This window comes from Xenopus laevis, chromosome 8L (genome assembly GCF_017654675.1).
Source record: "Xenopus laevis strain J_2021 chromosome 8L, Xenopus_laevis_v10.1, whole genome shotgun sequence".
Lineage (NCBI taxonomy): Eukaryota > Metazoa > Chordata > Amphibia > Anura > Pipidae > Xenopus > Xenopus laevis.
Genome location: NC_054385.1, coordinates 12,335,314 through 12,362,671, shown reverse-complemented (window position 1 = coordinate 12,362,671; position 27,358 = coordinate 12,335,314). Strand labels below are relative to the sequence as shown.

General features: G+C 43.6%; 1 protein-coding gene across 2 annotated transcripts in view; it reads right to left on the bottom strand.

Moving 5' to 3' along the window:
- Positions 1–870: 870 nt before the first annotated feature.
- Positions 871–27,358, bottom strand: part of LOC108704470 (protein Niban 2-like) — a 47,428-nt gene continuing 20,940 nt past the window's right edge. For both annotated transcript variants that reach the window (XM_041573179.1, XM_041573178.1), the window contains exons 3-15: positions 15,084–15,214; positions 14,514–14,642; positions 14,137–14,242; positions 13,868–14,032; positions 10,835–10,950; positions 10,628–10,732; positions 8,079–8,241; positions 6,537–6,724; positions 6,296–6,451; positions 5,345–5,461; positions 3,539–3,646; positions 2,615–2,726; positions 871–2,536 (exon numbers count right to left, since the gene is read on the bottom strand). In XM_041573179.1, coding sequence (XP_041429113.1) covers positions 1,503–2,536; positions 2,615–2,726; positions 3,539–3,646; positions 5,345–5,461; positions 6,296–6,451; positions 6,537–6,724; positions 8,079–8,241; positions 10,628–10,732; positions 10,835–10,950; positions 13,868–14,032; positions 14,137–14,242; positions 14,514–14,642; positions 15,084–15,214 — 2,630 coding nt within the window. In that variant the 3' untranslated portion in view covers positions 871–1,502. The remainder of the gene's footprint in view (positions 2,537–2,614; positions 2,727–3,538; positions 3,647–5,344; positions 5,462–6,295; positions 6,452–6,536; positions 6,725–8,078; positions 8,242–10,627; positions 10,733–10,834; positions 10,951–13,867; positions 14,033–14,136; positions 14,243–14,513; positions 14,643–15,083; positions 15,215–27,358) is intronic.

Below are 27,358 nucleotides of genomic sequence, written 5' to 3'. Positions count from 1 at the left end.
TTATAGATCGGTTGCCATGGGCAACAGCTCCAGAAATCCCTCCAGATATTGATCTCCAATGTTCGCAAACATGCCCCGTGTCAGCTGTGTCAGTACTCAAATACAAACACACCCACAGAACTGGTGTTTGGTTAAAGGAGAATTCAACCTGTAGTTTAAAAACAAATGCCCCTAATTTTTTACACACCCCTCCGTGCAGATTCCAGCCATCTTCTTCTCCGGTAATCTTCGTGTCTTGACGGAATTTTCGGAGCATGCGCAGTTAGAGTAAATTTCCGTTCCCGAACCGAAAGTCACGCAAATTTCAGAAAATTTTTTGTGACTTTCGGCGCATGTGCAGTGGTTCCGGACCGGAAATTTACTCCAACTGCGCATACACCGAAACTTCCAAAGAAAGAAGATGGCGCCCGTGAACTCCCATGGCCAGAATCTGCACGGAGGGGTAAGTAAAAAATTAGGGGGGGGGTAGGCTGGGGGAGGAGGGAGGGGGATCTACCCAGGGTAGGGGGGGGGTTTAAACTACTGGTTGAATTCTCCTTTAAGTCACACAAACATCCTCATTCAATCTGCCAGATAATGGGATGCACCGAATCCACTATTTTGGAGTCAGCCGCACCCCGGATTCCTTTGCGAAAGATTCGGCCGAATACCGAACTGAATCCTAATATGCAAATTAGGGGTGGGAAGGGGGAAAACTATTTTTGCTTCCTTGTTTTGCGACAAAAAGCCACACGATTTCCCTCCCATCCCTAATTTGCATATGCAGATTAAGATTTGGATTCGGTTCGGCTGGGTAGAAGGATTTGGCCGAATCCTGCTGAAAAAGGCCGAATCCTGGATTTGGTGCATCCCTACCAGATATACACACAAACACAGGCCCAGGCCTTTGTAAACAAACACAAAGGAGAATCGACCAGTCTGTGTCATGCACAAACACACAGCCTGTACCACAAACAACACCTGCACCACCACTCACAATATTTAAGACAATTGTGTGACATGCAAGGAAGGAATGTTCTGGTGCACCTTAGTATTAGTGTTCAATGAGATGTGCTGTACAGTGGGTACTCTTGTAGAATGTGGTAGTGGTTAGCAGTAATGGCATTGCAGTGAGGGTGGTAGGTAGAGTGGCAGTGTGTTAAGAAAGCGTGGGGGTGTATATACAGCGCTAGTGTTAATGAATGCGTGCTAATGCAGCTGCTGAAATGGAATAGGAAATAAAATGGCAAAAAAAGGGCTAGCATTGCAGAGACAGAACTCCTGGGATTGTGCAACTGCACGGCGCCTCAGTGGACAGGACTATGTAGAAAAGCAGCACGTGTGTGTGTGTGGCAAGGGTCTATCATGATGCAATAAATGGAGACTTTATACCAGCGAGAAGCGTGTAACAGAGCCACAAAGCATTTAAATAAGCAGTTTTGTATCTCTATGGGAGAGCCGGCCTTTGACCCTCCATAAGAGTTCGTTTTAACACCCCTGTTCCAGTCCAGCATGCAAGTTGCTCAGAATTGGGTGATAATTTCATCCCTTTTTCGTGGAGCAGGAACTGGGATTTCCCTGTAGCCTTCACCCTCCTCTTCTCCCCCGCTTATTGGAGACTGAAAGCCGCTATCATCGGGTGTGGAATGTATCACATGGGGAGGGGTGTGCTGTATTGGTCCAGACTGACTCTCCTCTTCACAGGCAGGTGTTCTATCGCTTGGTGTCTGGTAGGACAGGATCTCTGATACCCTGGGTATTTCCAGGGACATGTGCTCATCCACTCTGTGTGTTGAATATTCCAGTGCCTCTCCTTGATCGCATTCTGGGTCCATCTCGCTCTCGCTATGTGCAATTTCCCCATTTCTCAATTTTACTGGTTCCGGTGCATCCTTTTGGTCAGAACTATGGAGCTCATACCTTTCACTAAGAAGCATTTGTACTTCCGCATGAGTCCCGTCATCTTTAGTCATGTGTGCATCGGCATGATACTGTTCCTCTTCTTCAGCCAACTGTCTGGCTAGCTCAGAAGCAAGTAATAACCTTGCCTCTTCCACCTCCTCGTCCTCTGCATTACTCCTCTCGCTTGCATTTGGTGGTTGGGCTTTGTCGCTGGTTGTCTCCTTTTCCTCTGCGGCAGTACTCATGGGGACCTCTGATACCGGTACTGTAGATACAGCAGCAACTGGAACCTCTACATCAAACTCCTTAACTAGCATGCCCCGAATCTGAGCCACATCACTGCCATCCTCTGGAATTTCATGGCAAGTAACTGCAACATCACTGTCCTCTGGAACTTCTGCAATACATTCTTGAGCTGGAACTTCCTGGCAAGAACCTGGTATGTCAGGTCCTTCATCTTCATGGAGCATAGACACCACCTGGCGCAGTCTACCATGTCGATTGGCATTAGAGGGTTCACTGTGGTCGGCATACTCTTGACTCCAATCAATGGGTGGTCCTTCTTCCAGCAGGTGTAGGTTGGGGTCACTGTTGTGCATCACTATGCTGTCCCTGTACAAGTTGTGTTTGCGTTGAGTGGCCGCATCTTTAACAGCTGAAAAGATGAAGAGAATGAAGGTTAATACACAGAACAATAGAAGCAGCTCCTTCCCATCTGTACCAAGTAGGATACCTTGCACGATGTCTCTCATTATGCTCTGTAGCACAACCTCTTCGTAAGTGTTCTCCACCAGCACATAGCGTGAAAGGTCCTCAAATATAAGTTCCTGAAAACGCGGGAACTCCTGGAGACAATTCAGAGAAGTCGCTAGGGTTAACTGCTTATTATTCTTCGACAACCTTCTCGTTACATGTCGAAGTGCATTAAAGTCTATGGGCGATGATATTTTTTATGACGCGCAACACATTTTTGACCCAGAATGGTCTCCAACCATTAGCTTACAAGCAACATGTTGCTCACCAACCTCTTAGATCAGTGATCCCCAACCAGTGGCTCGTGAGCAACATGTTGCTCTCCAACCCCTTGGATGTTGCTTCCAGTGGCCTCAAAGCAGCTGCTTATTTTTGAATTCCTGGCATGGAGGCAAGTTTTGGTTGCATAAAAACCAAGTGTACTGCCAAACAGAACCTCCTGAAGGCTACCAGTCTACATAGGGGCTACCAGTCACGGTTCATATTTGGCACCCCCAAGAACTTTTGCATGGTTATGTTGCTTTCCAGGTTTTTTTTTTACAATTGAATGTGGCTCACGGGTAAAAAAAAGTTTGGGGATCCCTGCCTTAGATGTTGCTCCCAGTGGCCTCAAAGAAGGTGTTTATTTTAAAATTCCTGGCTTGGAGGCATAAAACCAGGTGTACTGCCAAACAGAGCATATGGGTTTGCAGTCTATATAGGAGCTACCAAACAGCCAATCACAGCCCTTATTTGACATCCCCATAGACCTTGTCATGCTTGTGTTGCTCCTCAACTCTTTTTACATTTAAATGTGGCTCACAGGTAAAAAAAAAGTTTGGGACCCCTCAAGTAGAGTCTATGGGCGTCATTTTCAGGGCTCATCCCTAGTAGCAACTAACCTACTTACATTACTGCCACTTACCGCCTTACAGGTGGGTGCCAGCTTCTTCAGAAGGAAGGGGATGATTATCTGTAGCAAAGCCTCTTGGAAGAACTTCTTCCTCACACTGCTACTGTCATAGTCATATTTCTGTAACGCAAACACAGAGAACATTATCGTATGAATAGCTTGTGTACAAGATGCCAGAGTCCAGGCCAGACAAAATAACACAAGGCTATAGGTTTGTGAAATATATTGAGAGATTAGTAGTTGTTTCCTTGTTATCTAAGGGGCAGATAATTTCTTATGCCTTTAAGGGGAGCAACAAAGGTCCAACAAAGAATTATTCTAGGAATGTTGTACAGGTAGAGGACCTGTTATCCAGAATGCTCGGGACCTGGGGTGTTCCAGAAAATGGACCTTAATGTAATTTGGATCTTCATACCTTAAGGCTATCAGAAAATCATATAAACATTAAATAAACCCAATAGGCTGGTTTTGCTTCAAATAAAGATTAATTATATCTTAGTTGGGATCAAGTACAAGCTCCTGTTTTATTATTAAAGAGAAAAAGGAAATAATTTTTTTAAAATTTTTTGAATAAAACGTAGTCTGGGAGATGGAATTTCCGTAATTCAGAGCTTTCTGGATAACAGGTTTCCGGATCACATACTGGTACCTTGTGTTTTAATCTTGCACAGCTCTGCTGAATATAAGTAAATAGTAAATGGTGCTGCTCCAGCAGAATTCTGCACTGAAATTGTTTTTCAAAAGAGGAACAATATATTTTTTTTTAATTTCAATTTGAAATCTGACATGGGGCTAGACATACTGTCAGTTTCCCAGCTGCCCCCAGTCATGTGCTCTGATAAATTAAGTCACTCTTTACTGCTGTACTGCAAGTTGAAGTGATATCACCCCTCCCTCCCCCCCAGCAGCCTAACAACAGAACACTAGGAAGGTAACCAGATACCCTAACACAAGATAACAGCTGCCTGGTAGATCTAAGACCAGCACTCAATAGTAAAATCCAGGTCCCACTGAGACACATTCGGTTACATTGAGTAGGAGAAACAACAGCCTGCCAGAAAGCAGTTGCATCCTAAAGTGCTGGCTCTTTCTGAAAGCACATGACCAGGCAAAATGACCTGAGATGCACCTACACACCAATATTATAACTAAAAAAAATACACTTGCTGGTTCAGGAATAAAAATTTTACATGGTAGAGTAAATTATCCCACCCTGTTGTGCAGTGACTTCCCAGAAGCATTTGCCTTTCACTAGGAAGTTGTAGCCACCTCTGCAGCTTATCATGTGAGCAATTGGCATCTCATGATTCATTCTGCAAACACAAGCTCTAAGCCAGCAGTTACAGTTGTCACGGTAATTTCCAAACAAATTGTGTGTGATGACTGGGCCAATCAACCACAACACGTAAAATGTGATACAGGTCACACCCACTGGTGAAGCCAGAAGCCGAGCAACTTGCATTTATTACATATCCCTGTTTTTTTTTTTTAATCATTCGATAACCTTCCATTATTGATTATTCAGGGCTATTGTGTAGTATTTAAGACTAGGGATGCACCAAATTCAGGATTCGGCCTTTTTCGGCAGGATTTGTATTCGGCTGAATCCTTCTGCCCGGCCAACCGAATCCAAATCCTAATTTGCAAATGCAAATTAGGGGTGGGAAATCACTTGACTTTTTAAAAAGTAAACAAAAAGTAAAAAATGTTTTCCCCTTCCCACCCCTAATTTGCGTATTCAAATTAGGTTTTGGTTCGGTATTCAGGCCGAATCTTTCCCAAAATAGTGGATTTGTTGCATCTCTATTTAAGACTCACCTTGAGAACGCGCTCCAGTATTCGCTGGATGTCTCTGCACAGGTTTGCTCCACTTTCCGATTTGCTCATCTCTTGGTGTACCAGCTGCTCAAATGTGTACACAGCATTGTCCGTTTGCTGGAAAGATAAAAAGTATCTCCTCGTTTTATGTTTTAAGGCCCCCAAAATGTCTCGAGGTTATTATTGGATTTGTATATGAATCAGGGCCTCCTATATCACCTGGGCCCGTGGGTCTGCTTCCTCAATAGTTACGCCCCTGGGGGCAAATTTACTAACCTACAAAAATTAGCCAGCGACGGCTTCGCTCACAGCGCAACACTTCGCCAGTCGTAGATTCGCCAGGACTAGGCTAATTCACTAAAATTCTAATTTGCGTCCAGGGTGCCAAATGCTGTGGAAGTTGCGCTAGCGTTACTGCGGCACGCGAAGTTGCGCTAGCGTTGTCTAATTTGCATACAGCGGGAAGTTAAATTTGAATGGACGTATATGTTGTAGCAAATACATTACACTACATGACCCCAGGGAAACCTTAATAAATTAAAGTTGTTATAATGCCCTATACATGAGCCCAGTGTATAGTTTGTGCCATATGTTAGGAAATGTAGGGGGTAAGCTGGTTACCTCCAAAAAAATGAGCGCAAATTCGCCAGGCGTTAGGGAGCGAAGTACCGCTAGAGTCTATCTCCTTTGCTAGAGTACTTACGCCGTCGACCGTTAGTAAATCGGCGAAGTTCCGAAATGACGTCATGCTGGTGAATTTTTGCAAGCGTTAGTCACTTCACCCTTTAGTAAATTTGCCCCTGGTCTTAGTGAATGAGTCTCCAAACTCCTGGGTCTTGCTGTAAAAGTTCTCCATTACAACCACAAGGGGGCAGTAGAGTTTTATATATCATTCACATGAAAGGAGTAAAACTCATTATTGAGGGTTGCCCCATGGAGTTATGAACGCACCTCCCTCATGAGTATCTGTGCTCTCTGCTTGAACACGGATGGGCTTCCCACATCAAACCTCTGCTGCAGGCCTTCTAGATTCAGCTGATCCATTTTTTCGTAGCACTGCTGCATCTTCACCGGATGGTAGGCCAGCTGCGACAGCTTCTCCATTTGCTGGAGGGAGAGAGAGTCAATATTTATATTAGTACAATTCTTGCTGCACTTGACTATTTCCCACTTTTACCCCCTCTTGTAGTACCTCTCCCAGTTTTTCTCGCCCTCCCTCGTTCACTAGATTCAGGTTCATCTCCGTGGTCTCTTTGAAGAGCAGGTCGCGCACCTCGGCAAAGCCCTGACTTGTTGGAACCATCAGGGCATCCAGAATGGACGGGATGTGAGACTGAACATGATTCCTCACACACAGCTCAGCCTTGGGCAGCACCACCGCTGTAGGCCAAAGGGAGAACAAAGCATGAGTATTCATATTGGAAGCTACACTACTTCTCGCTGACTGTGTTGCCTTCCATTCCATTATTAAAGGGATGCTGTCATGGGAAAAATGTTTATTTTTTCAAAATGCATCGGTTAATAGTGCTGCTCCAGCAGAACTCTGCACTGAAATCCGAGCAAACAGATTTTTTTTATATTTATTTTTAAATCGGACATGGGGCTAGACATATTGTCAGTTTCCCAGCTGCCCCCAGTCATGTGATTTGATATCACCCCCTCCCTTTCCCCGCCAGAGCCTAACAACAGAAAAAAGTAATCAGATAGCAGCTCCCTAACACAAGATAACAGCTCCCTGGTAGATCTAAGAACAGCACTTGATAGGTCAGACTGCAACACATTCAGTTAGTTTAGCAGTTCCATCCTAAAGTGCTGGCTCTTTCTGAAAGCACATGACCAGGCAAAATGACCTGAGATGCACCTACACACCAATATTACAACTAAAAACAAATGCTTGGTTTAGTAATGAAATTTTATATTGTAGAGTGAATGATTTGCAGTGTAAACAGTGTAATTTAGAAATAAAAACTACATCATAAAAATCATGAATTAAGATTTCCTTTTCTGACTTGAAGAACCACATAAAGGATCACTGTCATCCACTCATAGGTGCTATTAGAGCCCTGCATTTGTCCGAAATGGTGAGATGTGCTATCTCCGCCACTTCAAAAATGTAGGAGATTTATCTTCTAGCTTAAAGGGGAGCAAATAAGGTTTCATGTGGAGCAGGAATTAGGGTAAGGCCACACTGGGCGTTTTGGGGAGATTTGGTTGCCTGGCGACTAATTGCCTCATCTTTGCGGCGACCAATCTCCCCAAACGCCTTCCCTAACTCTGTGCCAGCTAAAATTAAAAAACGCCGGTGCTAATCACATGCGGTGATTCGTTTTCCGAAGTCACCCTCGTGAGGCAACTTCGGAAAACGAATCGCCGCATGTGATTAGCGCCGCCGTTTTTTTTTTTTTTCATTTTAGCCGGCGCAGAGTCAGGGAAGGCGTTTGGGGAGATTGGTCGCCGCAAAGATGAGGCGATTAGTCACCAGGCACCATATGTCACCAAAACGCCCAGTGTGGCCTTACCGTTAAGGTAAATCCTAAATCAAAGGGTAAATCACCTCTAACTTAAACCTAAACCCATGTTATTATGGTGTTAGCTCCTTGGTGCCCTGGGCTAGTCTCTTAATTGCATGTCTAGGAGCATAGTTAGGCGATGCAGGTGTATAGTTTTGTGTATATGTAGTAGTGCTGAAGCAGGAACCGCAAACAATACAAGATACTCTGATTTCACTTTTCACCTCGAATCTTGTTGGACACGTGTTCCTTGCAGGAGATGATCTGGTCCATGTCGGTCCGAATCTGACTCTCCATCCCGGCTCTTTTCTCTGAGCACCCTTTCTCCAAACCTTCGTAGAAGTGGCTTGTCTGTTCATACACCATGCGGTAAACCGTGTCTGAAATCTGAGTGGAAGAAGAAAAAGAATAATCGACCTGTACCACCAGTTTACATCTTGGATATTGATCCTCAAAAACAACTAATTGGGTTGGGTAAACCTGCAGATTATAGCTGCGGCTCATTCCTTGTGCGGCCACCTACTGTATAAAGCTGGGCATACACTGAGAGGTCGCCAAACAAGATCTGGGCCTGATTTGGCTACCCACCTGCTGGGCCATAAAGCTGAACTGCTCGTCGCATTACTGGGTCATACAGAGGGGCCTAGAGGCCCAATGAATCAAGATTGCATCAACACACCAATGCTGTCCTTATAGGATGGGAAATTAGCTTTTTGACCAGATATGAGTCAAGCAGGCCTATTAGTGGGCCCCATACATAACCCACACACATGGCCACCATCAGGGGGGCACAGGGGTACACAGGGCTGGATTTATAAAGTGGGCGCCCCTAGGCCCACAGCCATTCATCGCCCCTCCCCTTTCATCATCTGGACTGGAGCAATGGGGATTGGCACACGGGTTTTTAAAAAAATGATTGTATCTCCAGCGCATCCCCAGTGTTTTTGAACCAATATGGGTGTGGTTGGCCTGCATGCCACCCCTCTAAAATCCTGCCGCCCTAGGCCTGGGCCTTGGTGGCCTTTCCACAAATCCGGGCCTGGGGGTACAACTGTGCTGGGCCTTAAGGGGGGCCCGGTTGTGCTGCAGTTTTTGAATTAGCCAAGCCCCCCCTTACGTGATGCGTCACGGAACTGCCGAAGACTGAAGCTGCGAAAAGACCTGAATTTGAACTCCTGAAGCCGTAAAAAGACCCAATGCCACGAAAGGAGCCGAAGCTGAAGACCCGAAGCCATGAAAGGAGACTAAGAAGCCGAATAATAACCTAAGGTAAGTTCCACTGAACACCAAAGTTCTTTTTTTTTTTTTAATTCTATTAAACCTCTGGCCACCAATGTTGTTTTTAAAATATTCTATGGGGCACCAATATTTCTTTTAAGGAGGCCCTGACCACCAATGTTTTTTTAAAAACTTTTACGGGGGACTCTGACTGCCAATATATTTTTTTCAATTTATTGGGAGGCCCTAGCCACCAATTATTATTTGTTTAACTTATAGGGGGGCCCTGACCACTGCTGATGTCTGTATGGACTTTTTACTGTGGGGTGAACTCGTTGCATTCTTGAAATGTCTTGGAAGTTCTCTGCGACCGCCTATCTTGCAGACTGACAAGGAATGGAATCCTCTGCGCAAGTAGGACATGGCTGCTTTTAAATTGAGCCGTAGGCAAGTTAAACCAAGAGAACTTTTCCTTCCCTCCAGTCCTAAATGTCACATAACAGCTCCTCCTGTTGTTGTTGAGCCCTTTTAAAAGATGACTAAAGCCCCCAGCTTTACCAAGTGTTTAGGTGCATTCTTGCGCTGGAGTTAGACAAGTCAGATCAACTGCATCACTGCCATTAGACAGTTATGGTTCTGACGCCCGAAAAGTCCGAATTTTTTCGTGAAATCGGCGGAAAAGCCTGAATGATCGGATTATTGTAGGAAACCCAGCGCAGATCATCATATCTTCGAATTGCAAATAGGGCCTATGCCATTGACTTCTACAGGACCTGGACAGATTGAAGATGGAGTATTTTCAGATTCTGATTTTTTTTGCATCCTCAGGGTATAATAAATCTTGAAAAATAGTTTGTTTCCTCTAAAAATTCAGATTTTATAGTAAAAAAAAAAACCCTAAATTTTTTCCAGTTTTTAGCATATGGAAGGGGGGGGAGTGAGGTGACTCCCTAGGGTGCCCCGCTTGCTTTAGCCTCCCCTGTATGGTGGTGATGTGGAGTTTGGACAAATGTTTGGGGCTTTTATGTTTGTGGGCTTTAAAGGGTGGGGAGGATAGTAAGATAGTAACATTACGGGGCAGATTTGTCGAATTTCGAATTTGAAAAACTTCTAAATTCCAATTCAAAAAGACCAACCGAAATTAAATCAAAGGGTTTTTTTTTGGGCGTATAGGTCAGTTTTAGATCTAATAGGTCTGTTTTCCATCGAATCAAACGAATGGAAGTAATAGCGCATTATAATCGTACAATTCAAAGTTTTTTCCCCACAAAAAACCTCTGATTTTTCAAAGTCCACCAATTGACCTCAAATAGGTCCTAGGAGGTCCCCCCCTAGGCTAAAACAGCAATTCAGCAGGTTTTAGATGGCGAATGGCCGACGTCAATTTTTTAAAGAGACAGTACATGATACATTTAGAAATTCGAATTTTAGAATCAAATTTGGACTATTTCCTAGTCGAAATACACAAAAATTAGCTCGAAATTCAAATTTTCACTTCGACCATTGATAAATCTGCCCCTACATGTTATACATACTATACACAGATAGGACTTACCAGCATCCACAGCTTCTGCCTCTCCTGGGGTTTCCCCCTCAGTTTGGGGCAGATGATGTTTTTCAAATCAGGGATCAGATCCTCCATCACCAAGTTACTCAGCACCTAGACAATACGACAGAAAGTGGTAACAATATGGTGTAAGATGGCATTGGGCAGAGCAGCAGTACTATTATAAACAAGTGGTGTACTCCACTCTGCACCTACCTGCACCTGATTCCCACACATCATATCCCACGTCCCATACTGCTCCCGAGCTTGTCTATAGAGCCGCACTGAATCGGTGAAGGCAGCCGATTCCAAACGTGGTTCTTCAGGAATGCCTGGTAGCGAACATAACATAAAGAATATATAATATGTCTAAACCATGACATATTTATTGAAATTTCGGTTCATTAGGCAGCCACGTGCTAAGCCAAATTGCTGACCAATCATACAGAGAGGCCTACGGAGCACCTCCATACCTCAAGACTCTGATGAATTCCATGTCCGATGGGTTTTTCAAGCCGGTCAGATATAGGCTTGAAAACCGGGGCCAATAACCTGTAGGGTCATCGGCTTTTATTGACCCCTGTATGGCCATCTTTAAGGGGTGGTTCACCTTTAAGTTCACTTTTAGTATGTTATAGAAAGGCTAATTCTAAGCAACTTTTTAATTGGTCTTCATTTTTTTTTTTATAGTTTTAGAATTATTTGCCTTTTTTCTTCGCACTCTTAGCAGCTTTCACATCTGCCTCGCTGACCCCTTCTAAAAAGCAAAAGCTCTGTAAGGGTCAGGGAACACGGGCAGATTCGGGGAGATTAGTTGCTCAGCAACTTCGGGGTGACTAATCTCTCCGATCTGCCTTCCCAACGGCTAGAATGAGAGTCGATGGCGGAATGGCACTTGGAGCGATTCGTTTTCCGAAGTCGCCCCGAGTTTCCTCGTGAGGCAATTACGAGCGACTTCCGAAAACGAAGTGCTCAGAGTGCCTGCCCCCAGGCGATTTTTCATTTCAGCCGGGGGAAGGCAGATCGGGGAGATTAGTAGCCCCGAAGAAGAGCCAGGTGACTAATCTCCCCAAATCTGCTTGTGTGCCCAGACCCTAAGGCTACCAATGTATTGTTATTGCTACTTTTTATTACTCGTCTTTCTACTCACTCCTCTCCTATTCATATTCCAGTATCTTAATCAAATGAATGCATGGTTGCTAGGGGAATTTGGACCCTACCAACAGATGGCCAAAATTGCAAACTGGAGAGCTGCTGAATAAAAAGCTAAATAAGTCAAAAGCCGCAAATAATAAAAAATGAAGAATGTCAGAATATAACTCTCTACATCATACTAAAAGTTATTTCAAAATGTAATGAATATAAATGTTTCTATTGTTGGTGGATGTGACATTTGCAGTTTTAGACTGCTTTTAGCGCAACCCTAACCCTTTACTGGCAATGCTGCGTTACTTGCACGGCCAGTTAACCCTAGAGTCGCTGACCTGCTGTCTACTAAGCTAAACGCCTGGTATGAGCAGCCTAAAACTGAAATCTCAGATACTCTCTAAAAAAAGTGGTCAGAAGAGCGATCTGTTTAGGTTTATATCAGTTCAGTATGGTCCTTCCATGTATATGTTGTAGGTCTGTTTTCTCTTACATTCAGAGGAAGCATGAAGACATATTGTATTGTTTCTACACTGTTACTAATACTCCGCTTCCTCTAAACCAACAGAACTCTCATTCCCCCTGTCAATACAAAAAGTGCTGTCTTGCTGTGTTTTTAATACTTCCCCCTGCCTTTGTGTTTTTCAATTGAAGGGTGGGGGGTTTGTTTTGAAAAGCTCTGGTTATAAGGCGTGGCACCATCCAAACCGCATTCAGATCCCAGTATAATTTAGCAAGACAGATCCACCTGCTTAACAAACACAGGATGATAGTAGGATTCATTAATCCTCGGCGGTGCTGGGAAGAATTCCCTTCATCCGCTCACTGATATGTAAAGGTGAGAAGACTGAGACAAACACTGTCTGAGAGCAGGATTAGAAATGGCATTAATATGTCTGGGTGCACATCTGGACTGGCAAACATAGTGGGCTCTGGGATCCTGCAGGTTTCTTCACTTCTTTGCAGAAAGCCGATCCCTCCATGGTGCTCACTGGTATAACCCCGGGCCGGTGCAGTTTTCTGCTGATAGGAGCACCGGCCCGGGTGTTGAGTAAGTCAATACAATCACTTGGGGTTCCATATACTAGGTGTCCAATTTTTTAGGCACACTTCCCCACGAGTCGGCAGTTGATTGGCCCATGCATGGTCGGACTGGGGGGTGCTGCCTCAGGGCCCCCCTCCGGACCCCCCTGCAGTGGCGCGTTTGTGTGCATGCACGCAGCGCCATGGTTGTGCGCATGCACACGCACTAAATCTGACCCTGGGCCCGTGTATGGGGCCCCCCGATCCATATCTTTCTGAAAGTTGGCCAGATGTTGATCGGGCAGGGCTAAAAATCCCATCAGATCTCGGGCGCATCTGTTCGTTGATTCGCCCCTGCAATCTGACCGCCCGTACTCCTTGCATTATGATCCGATCACTGGGCTCTAGGGCTCACAGTCGGATCAGTCCGATATTACTCCCAGGCCCATGCACCTATTCTTTTAGCCAATCTGTTGTATGATAACAAACTCACACTCACTTCTATTGAGGGGTAATTAAGTGCGACGGCAAGCAAATATATTTCAGGAAGACATGGCAGAGACTATAAACACAAAGAGACGATCAAACAACAGCTGGAGGATTGAGCGGAGAAAGAAAATATATAGAGAATTGAAGCTGCTGCGGAATTTCTATAGAGCCTCTACAGTTTTTACAGAGAAGAGGGAAGAGGATAAAGCAGGAGGAAACAGAGGAGACATTACTAAAGGAAAGAGGGCTAATTCCAGCAGCTATTCCTCCCCCATACTGTGATTCTATCCTTGGAACGCTATGCACAAGTGATTTGCTGCCCACTCCTACCTTGGCAGTCATCATTACTGCTTTACGCACCATCAGATTTGTGATATTCTTAGTACCCACAAAAACCGTGCCATTCTTATGATCTCTTGCCCTTTGATTATTGAATCTGCATTTTGCAAAGGAACCCTGACAGGATTCCCTCTGCACCTGGTGTCCCCCAGCTTTCCTGGATGCCATCTCCTTCATCAGCACTGCCCTTCCAATTACTAGACGTGGGCTACATTACAATATTGCCAAATCCATGTGGGTCCCTGAACTCACCATCGTTGGAGTGCCGCACACAGTCCTGGAAGACAGCGCTCCACCTCTCCTGCTCCTTCTCGTTCGTTACACAGAAGAAATGGTGTCGGCTATATGGGTGCCACAAGATGACTGGGAACGGTGTGGCACATTTAATCTGTGCACCTCCTGCCTTCACCTTTCCACCTGGGCACCAAAGAAAGAAATGATAAACACATAAGTGTCAGGAACACAATTAATGAACTGAATATTTATGCAAATATAAGGCAAGCCTAAAAAAAAAGCCTCACCTGGTACACTGGCATTCATCAAGTCTCCATATTGTTCCAAGGAGGTGAGAACTTTAAAGCCTGCACAGTTGAGTCCAGCCCTGGGCTGAAGGCCACGCTCATGTGACTAGTGGGAAAGAAAGAAACTTTAGGGACAGAACTAAAATGGAGAGTCCAAACTCGTGATGAGGGTGTCAAGATGAAATGCTGGGACTCCGAGCCTTGACGTTCAATGGGAGCTGCTCTCCAGGGGACAAGACACAGAACCTCAGCATCACTTGCCCCTCTGATACTCCCAATGGGGAGATGTGCAAGGCAGCCCTACCCATTAGGTCTGCTGGTATTAAAATCAAATATATTATAGAACTGAAGACTGCCTGAGTCCACCGAATACTCACGGTCTTGTTCTCATAAAGGACTGGTCCATAGTGGTGAGGTACCAGACAGTATCGGCTCCTCCATTTCTTGGTGTCTTCCAAATACTGGTAAATGTTTCCTGAAAATATCACCCGGTCATTAAGAGGAGCCTGGGAGAGAAGGACAGAAATAAGGCTGGGACTAAAGAGATAAGCCATACACATAGAGAAGCAGTTCTGGATTTACATGGGGCAAGGTGGCACATTTAAGGGGCAACAAGGTTATATTGGATTTCTCCACTGTGGGTTTTTAAATATTTATCTCTGCCTTCCGTTCTCTTATCCAGGGTGTCAGATTGAGTTAACAGTGAGGCTTATTCATGTGTACTGATTCTACTCAGCAGTGACATGCAAGAGCAATTGATGTACTCAGGCAAAGTCAAAGTGAAAACAATAATCTAATGCTGCAGTAAATCTAGAAATGTGGGGCTACAATCACACCAGGAACACCCTCCTTCATAAATGTATCCGTCTCCACTCACTTTTCATTTATGTCCTCCCACTTGCACTCACTAATAAATACAGTCCCTGTTGTGAGGGGCCCCTACTTACTTTTCGATGTAGTAGCTGTGTCTGAGGTCCACCGTTGCCTTCAATTTCATAGCGGACACTATTGAAGAGTGCAACCCCATACTGCTTTTCATACAGCTTCCCAAACTCCGTGAGAAGTTTTCCCGTACGCTCTGAAAAACAGGGAGGCATGGTGATTACTGATGGGATCTCAAGCATCGTTCCCGAAATTTCCCACTGGCCATTGTTTTATGAGAAATCGTGAACCGTCTATTGTAGTGGGGTTCAAACCCATTGGATTCAGGCACCCCCTTGCGGTATCAGTATTTGTACAAGGTGTCCCTAAGCTCATAACAAAATATATGTAAACACTTCTACAGAATATCAGCCATTCAACTGACCTGTCCAATTAGAAAACTTTAATTTACCACCACGCTGTAATCTATATTTTAGCCAGTTCTCTATCCAATTACAAATACTCTGTTCCAGGCCAACATTCCTTAATTAAACCAGTAACCTTCTGTGTGGCACTGTATCAAATGCTTTAGCAGAATTTAAGTAGATTACATCCACTGCCATCCCAGAGTCAAGGTCCCTGCTCACCTTCTCATAAAAAAATTAAATGAGTCTGGCAAGATCTATTACACATAAGACCATGCTGGCACAAACTCAGTATTATTATTTGCGATGAAGTCGAGTATCTTATCCCTTAATACCCCTTCGACAAACTTTCCTACCACTGACGTCAGACTAACTGGCCTATAATTCTGAGGCTGAGAACAGAATCCCTTTTTGAATAGCGGCACCACATTAGCAATTTGCTAGTCTCTCTGCACCATGCCAGACGTCAGTGAATCCTGAAAAATTAAATAAAGAGGTTTGGCAATGACAGAGCTAACCTCGTTTAGTACCATGGGACCTTCCGGTCCAGGACCTTTGTTTATGTTTATATGTTCTAGTCTCTTTTGAATTTCCTCTTGTGTGAACCATACATCATTATCATGTATTACTAGAGTTGGGACTATTAAGAAGGAAACCCAGTTACACATCCCATTGGCAAAGCCCAGTCCCATCCTTAGCTTATATAGATAACATTGGCAAAGTCCAGTTCCATCCTTAGTTTATACACATCCCATTGGCAAAGCCCAGTCTTATCCTTAGTTTATACACATAACATTGGCAAAGCCCAGTCTTATCCTTATCTTATATACATAACATTGGAAAAACCCAGTCCTATCCTTTGTTTATATAATTCCAATTGGCAAATCCCAGTCCCATCCTTAATTTAAATAAATCCCATTGGCAAAGCCAAGTCCCATCCTTAGTTTATACACATCCCATTGGCAAAGCCCAGTCCCACGCTTAGTTTAAATACATAAAATTGGCAAAGCCCAGTCCCACGCTTAGTTTAAATACATAAAATTGGCAAAGTCCAGTCCCACCCTTAGTTTAAATACATAAAATTGGCAAAGCCCAGTCCCATCCTTAGTTTAAATACATAAAATTGGCAAAGCCCAGTCCCATCCTTGGTTTAAATAAATCAAAATTGGCAAAGCCGAGTCCCATCCTTAGTTTAAATACATAAAATTGGCAAAGCCCAGTCCCATCATAATGTTTAAATAAACCTCATTGGCAAAGCCCAGTCCCATCCTTGGTTTAAATAAATCTCATTGGCAAAGCCCAGCCCCATCCTGAATTAATAAATACCCTTCACATGCCTTTTCTTATTCAGAACAACCTTTTCTCTATTTAGCTTTAATCCCCAGGCATGTTCAGCAGTGCAGGTTTTTCAGGAAGACACTTTGTTCTTACATGAGCTGGTGTTTAATAATGTTCATTAAAAGATATGTAACAACGCAGTGCATTTTCTCTTAACCCTTTCTGGATGTGGAAATGATAGGAGTCGAGCAGTTTTGAAACATTTCTCTCATACAAAAGTGCATTAACTATAGGCAACATTTGCCCTGGGGCGTCACCATTGTGAGTCAGCCGGGTGATTGGAAAAAGGTTACATTTGAGTGATTTCTGTTTCATGGCCATTATCCAGGTAGCCCCCACCCAAATCAATCAGACTCACGGGGCCCATGTGACTCCTGTAACGTTGAGACTGATACGCGCCTGCTGATCCGTATGTGGGCCTGCCAAGTAGCTCCGAAAATGTACATTTTTTCTGAAATAACTCACAATGTGGTGAAGAAAATGAGGCGTCAGTCTTGAAAGAGAAACCACTTGATTGTATCACAGCAGTAAAAGTAGAAATTGGCTTGAGGCGGCAGTTTGCAGCTTTATTTAGGGCTGAACTGGGATCCAGAAAGGGTGAGGGTCTTCTTCACCTTAAATTCTCTTTCCTAAAATCCGTGGAGCTGTCGTCGTATCAAAGAAAGACCAACTCGCCAGCCATATTCAACCATAGCGTTGAACGCAAAAGCGCTGAGTGAAAATTACTGCGTGTGGGAGATGATAGAAGTAGAGACCTGTGTCCCTATCATATAGTTCATGGTTTTATTATTCAAGGGACTTGTTTTCTTACTACTCACCTGCTAATACTACTGTCTTACTCCATGATAACTAAGAGCATTAAGTTACTATTGGCATACTAGTACCCACAATTCCAAGGTGACGGCTGAATGAGGAATTCTCAGCTAGTTATTCCTAACTGGCAGTTAGAAACTCTGTAGACTGGTATTTGGGTTTATTTTTCTGGCTGTTCAATGCAGGGGGCCAAATAGTTACAATTGTACCTTTGCTTATCTTAAATAGTTAGAAATGTATCTAAGTGCAGCTGCGGAGTATTCTGGGCTCTGCCAAAAGCCTCTTATTTTATCACATTTCAGAAATATTGTATTTTTCTCTGGCTTTTCAGTGCAGATCAAATAGTTACAATTGTACCTTTGCTTATCTTAAATAGTTATAAATGTATAAGTGCGGCTGCCAAGAATTCTGGGCTCTGTGCCAAAAGCCTCTTATTTAATCACAATTCCGAAACTTTGTATCTTTTTCTGGTTGTTCAGTGCAGGAGATGAAATAGTTACAATTGTATCTTTGCTTATCTTAAGCAGGTAGTAACTCTGTAGACTGGTATTTGGGTTTATTTTTCTGGCTGTTCAATGCAGGGGGCCAAATAGTTACAATTGTATCTTTGTTTATCTTAAAACAGTTACAAATGTATCTAAGTGAAGCTGCCGAGCATTCTGGGCTCTCTCCAAAAAGCCTCTTATTTAATCACATTTCAGAAACTTTGTATCTTTTTCTGGCTGTTCAGTGTAGGAGATCAAATAGTTACAATTGTATCTTTGCTTATCTTAAATAGTTACCATTGTATCTAAGTGCAGCTGCTATGTAATTCTGGGCTTTCTGCCAAAAGCCAATTAAGTTAAAAACATTGTATCTTTTTCTGGCTGTTCAGTGCAGGAGATCAAAGAGAAACTCTGGACATTTCAGTAGCAATCTGGGACTGCGGGTTGTGCTGTCAAAATCAGGACTGTCCCGTGACAAATGCAACTGTTGAGAGGTACAGTATGTGCCATGGACTCCCAAAATTCAGCCTGACCTGCCCGGCCCTCAGGTATCGGCTCAGCCCGCACATCACTACACCAAAGAACCTGACATCCTTGACCAGGTCTCACAACATCTAGATGGAGACATGGTGTAGACTAGATGATATACAGACTTATGGTGGAAATCAGAAAGGGCTAATGGGGATTTTTACTATACTGGTGCCCACTGGGTGATGCTCTGGTACCCTGGCTGGTCAGTTTAACCCTGACTGCACTCACTACCTTTACCACCATTATGGCATTGGCAGCAAAAACAGGGTATTTACCATTAGCAAGTGGTTGCCAACAACCCAGTGGTGGTTTATAACTACATGGCCCAATGCTGCCAAAGCTCCCAAGATCCTAATGGTGGCACTGCATGGGCTGCTTGAGTTACATGTGATACTACATTATATCTCACTTCCAAATGACTTCACCCTTCCCCCCCCCCCCCGTGCAGAATTTGGGCTGCCTGACCCACCTAATTTTATAGGAATGTGCTTCAAATGAATTGTGTTTTATTGCCTTCCTCACACAGCCAACTTGTACAGGAGGAACACTAATCTATTGATGCTACACCTTCAAGCTGCTGTAACCCGGCCCATATATAAATAAATAACTCCAATCCTGGCACATAAGGGTTACATTCAGCCTGGGCGCGATTACAAGCCACTCCTAGTTGTGCAGAATATGACTCATTCCTCTGTTTTTATTGATCTTGCCAATACCATAGTTGCCAACTTCTGCGGACAGATCCTGGTTTTGATTTTGCAGGGCTCATTTACTATTGCACTAGGGCACCCACCTTGTGCCGTACCTTGAGTAATCAGTCTTGTCATTCAGTATTGGGTTCTCATGCACCTTCTGGCCCATGCTGCTCCCTACCTGCATATCTGAATGAGATACAAGTTAGGGGGTGCCCACATGCTGCCCACCACCTCTCAGTGGCGCAGAATACGGGGCATGAAAGGGGCCACACGTAAAGCAAAAAGCAGGGTGCTTTGGTTGCACCTTTAGGCAAATCTTGCAGGTGCCATTTTGGCAGTTTTGAATCCACATGTTAGAGCTCGTATGTACAGCACTTGTGCTCCTGCCCTTGGGGCAGATTCACTAAAGTGCGACGTGGCCGTCGTTAGCGTCAATTCGCCAGAAATCTCATCGCCAATTCACTAACAGGCGTAGAGTACAATTCGCTAGCGAACGAGACTGTCGCAAGTGTTCGTTCGCATCCTATCGCCAGGCGAACGGTCGTTATTCCACAAACTCACTAAGATGTGAATTTTACTGAACACAACCTATTTCGCCAAAGTTTACTCCGCCACCTTAAAAATGGCGAACTGATAAAACGAAGCTAGATCTTCCTCAATCTTATGTCAGTGACATCATATCCTGTATGCCGGAAATTCGTTAAAGTTGTAAAAAAACGCTTCTTTTTTTAAAGTAGGATTGCATTCATAAGTCCGATCTATTAAAGATTTATGCGTGAACGATTTTATTAAACTAATTTGAGGGGCATGCCACATTTGTTTTAGGGTGGGCTCTAGGGCATTAGAGGATCTCTTTTGTTTTTATTTTGCTTCCTTGAACATGTGTAATAATAAGTGGCCACTTCAAATATTTGCACCAACATCTCTAATAAAGACCTGCATGTACCTGCCCTATTCAGATTGACCTCAGTGTAAGAGTGCTAGCGAAGTTTTGCTAGGCAGAAATGAACGCGATATACAAAATTATGTGTGCTAAATTTGGGCCTGTTTACATATATTAAACGGAAATAAACACCGCTAGTATTATGCACCAAACCACCTTTATATTTAAGCCTATTCTGAATGATGCAGATATATTTAGCGGGCTCTTTCAAAATATGCACTTTTAAACCGCTCACCCAAAATGGATGGTGACCCAGGTGTATAAACCCTGGGTCCCGCTCCTGGGTTCACTTGTGCCTTACACAGTGTGAAGGGTAACAAACGAGAAGGGACTCACCAGATCAGTCGGGTGGCCCGGGTGCATCGCCCCAAGCCCGTAGCTTTAGGTGAGTCACAGTCCGTAGAAAAGATTTGACGAGCACTCTATTAATCCGTTCAATTAAAAGAAGTAAATGTTTATTTCAACATATTAAAAACATCCATTCACTGACGCGTTTTGTATCATTAGATACGTAGTCAGAGGTATAAAGAAGGTAGATAGGCAGAAATGAACGCAAAATTCATTGTGAAATGCTCGCCCAGCCAAAGTAATGCTAGTGAAATTTCGCCAGCGTTCGGCAGCTGAGAGGAAACTTTGCATTTTAGTGAATTAGCATAGTTGTAACGAATTTGCGCCTGGCAAAGTGGCACGCATTGCGTTTCGGGGAGATTAAGTCGCCTGGCAACTAATCGCCTTGTCTTCTGTCTGTCTCTCTCCGGGCTTGCCACATCCTTATCACCTCCCTATTGTGTTCTAATCCAGTTGCAAGGGTGTGACACGGCATCCTAAACTACAGCATTGAATCACTTGGGGGCACGGCCAGCCAAACACTTCCATAAATGTCACTCTCCATATCAGAGACAACTCCCTAGGTTTTCTCAGAGAAATACTATAAATCTAAGGCCTCCCTTTCTGTAAGTACAATGTCACAGGAGGATCTGAATCGTAATAAATCAAGGTGCCATTAAAATGTATATATGTGACTTGGCCACAACCCAACATTCAGATGCCAGTATCTAAGTCAATTTAATGCAGGCTAGCTCAGAAGCCACTTCTTGCCCGGTTAATGTTTACGCATGAACGAACACAATAGGCGTGTTGCAAATCCAATGTACTGGACATTCTGGGGTGTTATTATTTGGCCACCACCGATCATCCACTGCCAGTGTTCCTTATTATACCAAGTGAGGCTTCAGTATTCATCTTCTGCCAAATAGTCATCCAGTTCTCTCCAATTCAGCCAAAGGCTTGCTGTCCGTTATGTTATGGGGCCTAAGGCTGATTACACATGGGAAGATCATAATGTCCGAGTATTGGTTAATGGGGCCACACACACTGATGTGTGGCCAACAAAAGCCTAGGGCCTGCAAAATCATGTCCTTCATTGTGCATTTAGGAAGCACTTGTGTCTGCACTCTGCACCTTGGAATAAAATGGTAAACAGCATAAGTTATGGGACCCCAGTTCACCCCTCACTGCCAAACACATTGAGGAATGCAAAGACCCACAGCTTTAGATGCTCTGCTACGGAGCAAAGTGCAAAAAAACAGCTTGTACCTGTTTTTTTGCACACTGCCCTGAGCATGGTAAGCAAGCTTTTTGATCTTATTGTGTTAGAACAATGCTAGGATTATGGAGCCAGACTGGAGCCAAAACATGCCTTCACTACCCGTCCTAGGGAAATTAGAATGTAAGCTTTATTGGCAGAGTGACTGATGTGAAAGTTTAAAAGGATTCTGTCATGATTTTTATGATGTCGTTTTTAGTTCTAAATTACACTGTTTACAGGAAATAATTCACTCTACCATATAAAATGTAATTTCTGAACCAGCAAGTGTATTTTTTTGTAGTTGCAATATTGGTGTGTAGTTGCATCTCAGGTCATTTTGCCTGGTCATGTGCTTTCAGAAAGAGCCAGCACTTTAGGATGGAACTGCTTTCTGGCAGGATGTTGTTTCTCCTACTCAATGTAACTGAATGTGTCGCAGTGGGACCTGGATTTTACTATTGAGTGCTGTTCTTAGATCTACCAGGCAGCTGTTATCTTGTGTTAGGGAGCTGTTATCTGGTTACCTTCCCATTGTTCTGTTGTTAGGCTGCTGGATGGGAAAGGGAGGGGGGGGGGGTGATATCACTCCAACTTGCAGTACAGCAGTAAAGAGTGACTGAAGTTTATCATAGCACAAGTCACATGACTGGGGGCAGCTGGGAAACTGACAATATGTCTAGCCCCATGTCAGATTTCAAAATTAAATATAAAAAAAATCAGTTTGCTCTTTTGAGAAATGGCTTTCACTGCAGAATTCTGCTGGAGCAGCACTATTAACTGATGAAAAAGAAAAATTGGTGTAATCATGGCTGAGACTATTCTCCAGAACATTCTCCAGTAGTCACCTCCGAAAATTCGCCAGCGATGGCTTCTCTCACACTCCGCCAGGACAACGCTAATTCACAAAAATCCAAAGTTGCACGCAGGGCGATGAACGCTGGCGAAGTTGCGCTAGCATTACTGCGGCAAGCAAAGCGAAGTTGTGCTAGCGTTGCCTCATTTGCATACGGTGGGAAGTTTAAGTTGAATGGACGTATATGTTGCAGCAAATACATTACACTACACAACCCCAGGGAACCTTAATGCAATAAAATAGAGTTATTATATTGCCCTACACAGGAGCCCACTGTATAGTTTATATGTTAGGAAATGTAGTGGGGAAGGCAGTTACCCCAGAAAAAATTTACGTCTTTTGCAGCCTATCACCCTGAAAAATGAAAAGTCGACCAGCGTTTTTTTTCGGGACTATGAAAAGTATTTTTCAAGGTTTTCAAGAAGTGCTATCTACTCTAATGCACCTGGTCTGAGGAGGCGAAGGCAAGTCTGGCGCAAGAGGTAACGTTCATTAAAATCCGCATCTTAGTGAATTTACGTAGTTACGTCCCTTCGCCAGAGCACAAATTCACCATGGGGTTAGGGAGCGAAGTACCGCTAGAGTCTATCTCCTTTGCTAGCGAAGTTACACCAGCGACCGTTAGTAAATCAGCGAAGTACCGAAATGACGTCACGTTGTCGAATTTTCGCTAGCGTTAGTCACTTCGCCCTTTAGTAAATCTGCCCCTCTGTCTTTATGTGACTTTTCATATTCTTAGATTAAACATCAGGGGGTCCATTATACCTATATCATTTGCTTGTGCTTTATAGACAACCAGCCTTTTTTCATGAACTTCTCCAGCAAACGACTTCCCTAGAAAAAACCTTCTCAGAGGGGCGAGTGTTTATTTGCTGTATAAGGGCTCTATGGTGTGAGAGGAATGAGCAAGGCAGGAAAAGGGCGGCAGCCAGAAGTGATTCACTGACACCCTTGTCTGACTCACTGCCGCATCTTCTCCAAATCCCGTGACTGGCCAGAACACTAGGAGGGTGGCTATGATATGATGAGCATGGGGCAGCTGTGAGTGGGCATTACTGATACGTATAAGCTGTTAATGATGCTAATGTGAGAATGCTATGGATACACAACACCCCCGCAGCAGTACACTTCCCCCCTCTGTGTGCGTTATTAATGGTTAACATACGTCACTAGCTTCAAGCAAAAGGAATTGTAGGAACTCTTGCACCAGGCCAGGCCAGTAGTTCCAATATAAATATATAAATATATATATATATATATATATATATATATATATATATATATATATATATATATATATATATATAAAGTCTTTGAATCACTCTCAATCAACTATATCAGCCCCTGCATCTCTCCCGACCAAGTATATCATCCTCTGTGTCTCTTAACTTCATATATATCATCCTCTGTGTCTTGTCCCTTCATATACATAACCCTCTGTGTCTCTTCCCTTCATATACATCATCCACTGCTTCTCTACCCTTCATATACATCATCATCTGCTTCCCTTCATATACACCATCCACTGCTTCTCTACCCTCCATATACATCATCCTCTGCTTCTCTTCCCTTCATATACATCATCCTCTGCTTCCCTACCCTTCATATACATCATCCTCTGCTTCTCTTCCCTTCATGTACATCATCCTCTGCTTCTCTTCCCTTCATGTACATCATCCTCTGCTTCTCTTCCCTTCATATACACCATCCACTGCTTCTCTACCCTCCATATACATCATCCTCTGCTTCTCTTCCCTTCATATACACCATCCACTGCTTCTCTACCCTCCATATACATCATCCTCTGCTTCTCTTCCCTTCATGTACATCATCCTCTGCTTCTCTTCCCTTCATATACACCATCCACTGCTTCTCTACCCTCCATATACATCATCCTCTGCTTCTCTTCCCTTCATATACATCATCCTCTGCTTCTCTTCCCTTCATATACATCATCCTCTGCTTCTCTTCCCTTCATATACATCATCCTCTGCTTTTCTACCCTTCATATACATCATTCTCTGCTTCTCTTCCCTTCATATAAATCATCCTCTGCTTTTCTACCCTTCATATACATCATACTCTGCATCTCTTCTCTTCATATACATCATCCTCCGCTTCTCTTCCCATGATATACATCATCCTCTGTGTCTCTTCCCTTCATATACACCATCCACTGCTTCTCTACCCTCCATATACATCATCCTCTGCTTCTCTTCCCTTCATGTACATCATCCTCTGCTTCTCTTCCCTTCATATACACCATCCACTGCTTCTCTACCCTCCATATACATCATCCTCTGCTTCTCTTCCCTTCATATACATCATCCTCTGCTTCTCTTCCCTTCATATACATCATCCTCTGCTTCTCTTCCCTTCATATACATCATCCTCTGCTTTTCTACCCTTCATATACATCATCCTCTGCTTCTCTTCCCTTCATATACATCATCCTCTGCTTTTCTACCCTTCATATACATCATACTCTGCATCTCTTCTCTTCATATACATCATCCTCCGCTTCTCTTCCCATGATATACATCATCCTCTGTGTCTCTTCCCATGATATACATCATCTTCTGTGTCTCTTCCCATGATATACATCATCCTCTGTTTATTTTCCCTTCATATACATCATCCTATGTTTCTCTTCCCTTCGTATACCTCATCCTCTGCTTCTCTACCCTCCATATACATCATTCTCTGCTTCTCTACCCTTGATATACATTGTCTGCTTTTCTACTCATGATTTACATAATCCCCTGCTTCTCTTCCCTTCATATACATCATCCTCTGCATCTCTTCCCTTTATATACCTAATATATAATTATTTCAATGGATTTCACCTGTCAAAGCTATACCTTCATGCTATCCATTCTTATAGTTTGTACATATGTGGAAGATATGCATGCAATTAGCATGTCTGTGTGTTGCTTAGCAACTGTTACATGCAAGCAATAAACATATGACTAGTGGAATATATATATATATGTGTGTATATATATATATATATACACACACACACACACACACACGTGGACCAACTACAGATACAGATTGTGCTTGGAATTAAATATGACGACACCTTTCTCAAAATACAATAGAGCCCCTGGCCATTGTGTATAACACTGCTGTGTGGCAGAGACGGGCAGCATTTTGTGCAACAGATTCCCCCATTCATGTGATGCCAATATGACCACATTGTCTGACTGTTCAAACCACACAAGATTTCATAAGTCATCACGCCAATACCAATCGTCTGTGTTGTTTCTGTAACTAGGTGTGCCGCTGGGCTTCTGGTGACTTCCTCTCAGTGCCACAATATCACTGCCTGCTCCTAAATTAAGTGCTAATGTATACACAGCAGCCAGGCACATGTAACAATTGCGATCTTTCCTGCGATCCATTGTTCATTTTCATTACAAATATTACGAGCTGAATCATCACATATGCAGGTACAAACCATAGAATTCTCCCTCTATGATGATTCAGCAGTATGCCCTGGCTGATGGAAACCCTGGCCTTCAATGGTGCCCAATCAAAATATTCCGTCTCGACGAGAAGAGCAATACCCGAGTCTTTTGCCGATAACGGTCGCCACCTTAAGAGCAAGGAGACAAGCAGGTGTAGATAGATAGGTGGCACTGTTTTTAGGACAAAGGGAGGCAAAGAGAGAGGAGTAAATGCAAAAAATGCCAAGAATGCAAGTCAGCAGCAAGAAGTCAAGGGAAGAACTGAGCCACAGCATCTCCAGCCCTTGAGAGGAAATCGCCACTTTAAAAAGGCACTTTACCTTCACATAAATTACATTGTATCACAAATAAGGACACATTTATACTGTATTTGCAGACTTTTACATTCTTCCCGTTTAATAAATTAGACTAGTAACCCCCCCCAAAAATAAATGCTTTTTATGCATTTAAATATACCGTATTGTAGAGTCCTGCAGCGGGTTGGGTACCCGTGGGTTACACGCAATAACCTGCGGTACCCTGCGGGTTGCGGGTAGAGGTTCCCGGTGCGGGCAAAGACGGGGGTCGGCAGTTCTGCGGATTTGCACGTCGGCCCGCGGGTCTTCTCAATAACGATTTTTACTCCTTTTTTCTGATTACGTTTACTTCCGATGATGTCACTTCCAGTTTACAATGACAGCACTTCCTGATTCTTGATGGTCACCGGGTTGCGGGTACATGTTGCGGATAAGGTACTCGTGGGTCGGGTAGCGGGTCCAAGCGGGTAAGAATGTGGGTTGAGGGTCTGGGTCGGGTACAGGTTCCAAAAAAATGGACCCACGCAGGACTCTACCGTACTGTTACCTGCTCATGTAAAAATCATGCGTGTGCTTCAGAAATAAGCTGCTGTAGCCACAGGGGCAGCCATTACCACTGAAATTGGGCTATAGGGCACAGGTTACTCACCATGGTTACTGTACCATGTCCATTTTACAAAATTTGTCAGGCTATGGAGAGTCTGAACACATTTCTGTGGGTTTTATGTTTTATTACATTTTTGCTAATGAAGGTGAATTGCCCTTTAAGCTGTAAATTCTCCCAAGAGACTTGTTTATCTTAAATAGTTACAATTGTAACTTTTCTTATCTTAAATTATGTGCAGGTCCTGAGTATTCTGGGCTCTCTGCCCAAGGCCTCTTTTTTTTTTTTTTATTACATTTCAGAAACATTGTATCTTG